The sequence below is a fragment of the Vidua chalybeata genome, chromosome 17 (assembly GCF_026979565.1).
Source record: "Vidua chalybeata isolate OUT-0048 chromosome 17, bVidCha1 merged haplotype, whole genome shotgun sequence".
In the NCBI taxonomy this organism is placed as follows: Eukaryota; Metazoa; Chordata; class Aves; order Passeriformes; family Viduidae; genus Vidua; species Vidua chalybeata.
This window is the reverse complement of record NC_071546.1, coordinates 13978074-13984073: the sequence shown is the minus strand read 5'-3', so window position 1 is coordinate 13984073 and position 6000 is coordinate 13978074. Positions and strand designations below refer to the sequence as shown.

At 51.5% G+C, this 6000-nt stretch overlaps 1 protein-coding gene across 1 annotated transcript in view; it reads right to left on the bottom strand.

The window, feature by feature from the left end:
* Positions 1 to 423: 423 nt before the first annotated feature.
* The window catches only part of NFATC2 (nuclear factor of activated T cells 2), a 75879-nt gene continuing 70302 nt past the window's right edge, over positions 424 to 6000 (bottom strand). Inside the window, exons 10-11 of the mRNA XM_053958731.1 lie at positions 532 to 599; positions 424 to 448 (exon numbers count right to left, since the gene is read on the bottom strand). Coding sequence (XP_053814706.1) covers positions 544 to 599 — 56 coding nt within the window. The 3' untranslated portion in view covers positions 424 to 448; positions 532 to 543. The remainder of the gene's footprint in view (positions 449 to 531; positions 600 to 6000) is intronic.

Here is a 6000-nt window from a genome sequence, read left to right as displayed (position 1 = left end):
GAGCAAACTGGCTTTTGATCCTGGACTGGATGAAGGCTGAGCGAGCTTGGCTGCCTCAGTTTCCTACAATAATATTTCTCAGGAGGGCTTTGAAACCTGGAGGGCAAATCATTGTTAGTGACCTGCAGGACGGTGTTGCTCTTCCATGGAATATATTACTCTGTGTTCCCCCTTGCCCACCCCCCAGTGTCCCCCCCAGGCTCTGAGCCCTGCCCAGGGGACAGCTCCTGTCTCCCCCGATGGATGGACGCACGGACAGATGGTTTGCAGCAGGCTTGAAGTGTTTCCTCAGACAGATGCTCTGTTGCAGGAGAACAATGTGGTCTCTGGATGAAAGGAAGGGTGTCCTTCGTGGTGTTTACACACGGAGGTGGCGAGGTGCTCAGCCAAGGCTGTCACTTGGTGCCAATTCATTGTTCCTTGCACCGAGTCTCTGCCTGGAGATGAACTGCAGAGGAAGCCAGAGGTTGCAGGGGCACTGGAAGGATCTAAGAGGTCACTTATGGAAGGATTTGGTAAAAGTTGTCTCACAAATCTCTTCTTCTATGTCTGACTTCTGGCAGGGAGTCCAGAAAATTCCTTCCTGATAATTTCGTTAACTGGGAAATAAAAGAAAGAGGAGGAAACATTAAAGCACTTCCAACATCACGACAAGTAAAAAGTAAAAGCAATCCTTGGGCAGCCAAGCTGAAAACATCCCCTCTGCATTCAGAACTTAATTTTATTACAATCTAAGTGGTCCTGTTTGCCCACATTACACGTTTTTGGAAGGCAGGGGGGAAGGAGGGGAGAGAGGGGTTTTCACTGTGTTCAGCGTGGTTCAGGTGCCATAAAACAGAGAGAGGCTGCAGCACGTGCCCAGGGCCTGCCACATCCCTCACACACATTCCCTCTGCCACAGACACTGCCCTTACCCCAGGGGGAAAAAGAAAGAAACATCTCTAGGTACCTAAGCATTTGAACGTTTTCACTAGGCTGAAAGAAAAATATTTGAAAAAGGTTCCTCCAGGTTTGGAGGAAACAGTGGACAGTGATGAAAACACAGGGACTGCAATTCAGGTGAAAGGTTTGCATTTGGGTGGTTTATGTTTGGTATTTTTTAATCCCACTCTAGACTCTACCTGCTTTCCATCTTTATTGTCATTTATCTGCAGACTGGAGCACAAACAACCTGCATGCAGCACCAGGGTGCTGGGAGAGGCTGGGCCAGGCTTGTTGATAAAGCTCAAGGGAAGACACTGAAGAACTTTGCTGTCTTGATTAAAAGTCAGAACAATATCACTTTATTGGCAACAGCCAATGCCTCCTGGCGACTTTTCACACTCACTTGCCTAAAGCACCCTCAGGCCCCTCCTGGAACAACAGTTCTCTCTCTAGAATTCAGGTGCTCCCTAGAATTTAAGTGCAGAAATCTCTGCACTTTGATTAGGAGAGACCTAAACCATGAGCATTTTGATGCACAACTCCAGAACTGCCTTTTTTGGGGCTCCATTTCACCTGCAGCTCCTTGGTGTTGTATTCATCATGGTGTGGAAACTGTTTAGTTACTCTGACTAATTTGCCTTAAAACAAGAAAACTAAATTTTCTAAGTTTCAGACCCCAGATCTAAATGACTTCTCCCTGTTGATATTTAAGGGCTGAAACAGGGACTAAATCAAACCAAAGCAGGCCCTCACCCAAGACTGATTAATCCTCAGGTTTGCAGCTGTAAGGCTCTTCTATATTCTATCCAATTTCTAATAAATGCTTATGAGAAACATTAATTAACATAGTACTAATTAACACAGAATTTCACTACTTCCCCTATCTAAAAACCCAGTGCCCAGTCTCTGGCAAGTCTCTGGGAAGGGAAACACATGAATTGCTTTTTAATAGTTACAATTCATGGTTTGAAATCTCCTTCCTCTCTGCATGCTGGGATTCATCTCTGAGAAAGTAAAATCTGTATTTTTCCAAAGCTCCATGTTGCTGCTGGACGTGGGGGGGCTGCACTCCAGGAACTCCATGCTCAAAAATCCCACCAGTAACAGCCCATGGCTCAGCTCTTTCTAATTCCAGCTGGGAGATGCCTGATTTGAGCCAGGCTGGTTCCTCCTGGAGATGTTTTGGGCAAGAAGGGCAGAACTGCCCACTGCTGCTGCCCTGCATCCTACCTGCCACTGCCAGCTGCTGGCTTTGGGGTGAGCTGTGGCAAAGATGGAACATTTGGGTGTTCAGGGAGGGCTGCTCTGCAGTGCAGGGCAGCAGCCAGAGGGAGGGGAGGTTGGTCCAGCCTGAGGCAGAACCTCCTCCTGCTCACTCACGGCTTCCTGCCTGCTCTACCCAGGAAATGACAGGAGCAGGTCTTCAATGGAAAGTTTTCACAGCCTCAGCTGAAAATAGCAGTGAGGTAAAAGAAGTGGGCACCCACTCTTAGAGGGTCATTTCCTTTCGAGAAACAAGTGGGCTGAGGCTGCAGGCGATTTATTTATCAACACATTTGTTTGTGCTACCAAAAATACCATAGATGAGTTTTACCTATTCCTTTTATCTAATACAGTCATGGAAATAGCAGAGCCAACAGTCATCTGCATCCAGGAAGGGTTAAATATTAAGTGAAACACGAACAGATAGTTCAGGAGTTCCCTGAAGAGGCTTTGAGGGGTCCAGCTTTGGTTGTTCCCTGCTTGGGGCCGGCTCTGGGCAGCTTGGATGCTGTGGTGAAGTGCTGACTCAGCCTGCAAACTTCACTTTCCCTCCCCTGAGGTCAGCAGTGGCTTCTGTGGGCTGAGGTTTCAGGGGGCTGCAGCCTGATCAGGGCTCAAAGCTGCAGGGGAACAGTCTGAAGCATTAACCCCACAGACAGGCACACCCAGGACTGCTCCCTGCCAGCTCTTCCATGTGGAAAATTAGGGGTTTTTTGAGAACCTGAATGTCAAGAGCTCCCTGTTATCAGCTGGCCTGAATGTCCCACAGTCACCCTGAACTTCACCCCAATTCAAGTGGTGAGAGGAGTGTCAGGTGCAGGTTAAGCTGGGCATCACTAATGTGTGTCAGGGCTTGTCCCAGCACTAAAACCTACAAGCAGAGTCCCTAAACCCAGTCAATGACCAGGCATGATCCCAAGGCATGGCTCGCTCTCCAAGCTGGAAATCACCTCCAGCCAAGGCCAGTGAAATCACATGTCCCTGGGGATCTGCTCCAGAACTGTGAGCACATGTTCCCAGATCCAGGGGTACCCAAGAGACCTGGGCTTCAACAAAATCTGGCTGGACCAAATCAGCAAACTGAGCCTGAACCAAATCTGGCTGAACCAAATCAGCAAACTGAGCCTGAACCAAATCTGGCTGGACCAAATCAGCAAACTGAGCCTGAACCAAGTCTGGCTGAACCAAATCAGCAAACTGAGCCTGAACCAAGTCTGGCTGAACCAAATCAGCAAACTGAGCCATGCCTAAACCTCAGAGGAAGCCCCAACCATGGGCTGAACCTGCTCTTCTGAACTCCCAGCTCTCTCTTTTTGGTAGTGTGGTTAAAAAGTACCTCAAGTATCAGTTCTCATTATTTGCTCATTTCTAGCTGAGAGGAACAGGAGATTATGTGATTACTGAATAAAACATTGTTAGTTAAGGTGCCTGGCACTGGTTGCTCTGGAGCACACCACTATCGATCTCTTTAATGAGAGAACTGATTAAATGAGGCCACAGGCACATATGCAAAGATAATGAAAGATTAAATCATAAGGAAAGATGTTGAAATGACAGCTGCCATCAGCCATGAGGCCAAGGAAAGGCCTGGCTGGGCTCCCTTCAGCGTGTCCCCTGTCCCACGCTGCTGTTGTAGGAGTGGCACAGAGCCCTGGGGATGCCCAGTGAGGTGACCCAGAGGCTGCTGGAATTATGGGGGCACTCTGTGTCCCTCTGGTGGGCATCAGCCCCTGCCCCAGGCCCCACTGACAGCCAAGCTCCCTCACATCCTCCCAGCTGGAAATTGGGGTGTGCCCCCGTGGGGTGACACTGGGCTGTGTCCCAGCAGCCCAGAGACAAGAGGAGCCCCTCTGAGGTGGCAGTGTCACCCTGTGAGGGTGCCACACTCACACCCCTCTGCACCTGTGCCACCCCACAGATCCATCTGGGTACCAGGGATGCTGTGGGTGTTCCACACATGTGGTACTGACCCTCTGGGGACAATCTGGGTACCAGGGATGCTGTGGGTGTTCCACACGTGTGGCACTGACCCTCTGGGGACAATCTGGGTACCAGGGATGCTGTGGGTGTTCCACATGTGTGGCACTGACCCTCTGGGGACAATCTGGGTACCAGGGATGCTGTGGGTGTTTCACACGTGTGGCACTGACCCTCTGGGGACAATCTGGGTACCAGGGATGCTGTGGGTGTTCCACACGTGTGGCACTGACCCTCTGGGGACAATCTGGGTACCAGGGATGCCGTGGGTGTTCCACACGTGTGGCACTGACCCTCTGGGACAATCTGGGTACCAGGGATGCTGTGGGTGTTTCACACGTGTGGCACTGACCCTCTGGGGACAGTGTGGGTACCAGGGATGCCGTGGGTGTTTCACACGTGTGGCACTGACCCTCTGGGACAATCTGGGTACCAGGGATGCTGTGGGTGTTCCACACGTGTGGCACTGACCCTCTGGGGACAGTGTGGGTACCAGGGATGCCGTGGGTGTTCCACACGTGTGGCACTGACCCTCTGGGGACAGTCTGGGTACCAGGGATGCTGTGGGTGTTCCACACATGTGGCACTGACCCTCTGGGGACAGTCTGGGTACCAGGGATGCCATAGGTGTTTCAGACGTGTGGCACTGACCCTCTGGGGACAGTCTGGGTACCAGGGATGCCATAGGTGTTCCACACGTGTGGCACTGACCCTCTGGGACAATCCCACAGATGCCCCTGGGTACCAGGGATGCTGTGGGTGTTCCACACGTGTGGCACTGACCCTCTGGGGACAGTCTGGGTACCAGGGATGCTGTGGGTGTTCCACATGTGTGGCACTGACCCTCTGGGGACAATCTGGGTACCAGGGATGCTGTGGGTGTTTCACACGTGTGGCACTGACCCTCTGGGGACAATCTGGGTACCAGGGATGCCATAGGTGTTCCACACGTGTGGCACTGACCCTCTGGGACAATCTGGGTACCAGGGATGCTGTGGGTGTTTCACACGTGTGGCACTGACCCTCTGGGGACAATCTGGGTACCAGGGATGCTGTGGGTGTTTCACACGTGTGGCACTGACCCTCTGGGGACAGTGTGGGTACCAGGGATGCCATAGGTGTTCCACACGTGTGGCACTGACCCTCTGGGGACAATCTGGGTACCAGGGATGCTGTGGGTGTTCCACACGTGTGGCACTGACCCTCTGGGGACAGTCTGGGTACCAGGGATGCCATAGGTGTTTCAGACGTGTGGCACTGACCCTCTGGGGACAGTGTGGGTACCAGGGATGCTGTGGGTGTTCCACATGTGTGGCACTGACCCTCTGGGGATCCTACAGCAGAGAGGGGCTCCTCAGAGAAGGCAAAGCTCAGCCCCAGTGGCTCCTCCCTGCAGTGCTCCACGTCCTGCCATGCCCAGGAGGAACTGGGACATGCAAAGCCAAGCCCTGGGCAGGAACTGGTGCAGGAAAGCTGAGCTGGGCTTGCAGAGTGCCCTCGAACCTGCCCTGCCTGGAAGGACGGGATCCTTGAGATGCTTCAGCCCAGCATGCACAGCCCCACCTCTCCTTCCCTGCCCACCAGGCCCCAGCTACCTCAGGACAGCTCTGTGCTACGCACGTGGGGAAGAAAACGAATATTAAAAAAAAAAAATTAAATAAAATTAAATATTTTAAACCCTCTATGCCAAATAAAAAGGGGCATGACTTCTTAATTGAAAAAATAAATAAATAAAGGTTAAGAGAAACACACAGCTGGAGAAAAGGCAGAAAAATACCAATTACCTTTCTTTTTGATTGCTTGGATCAAAGATCACAGTCATTCTTTTTCATATAA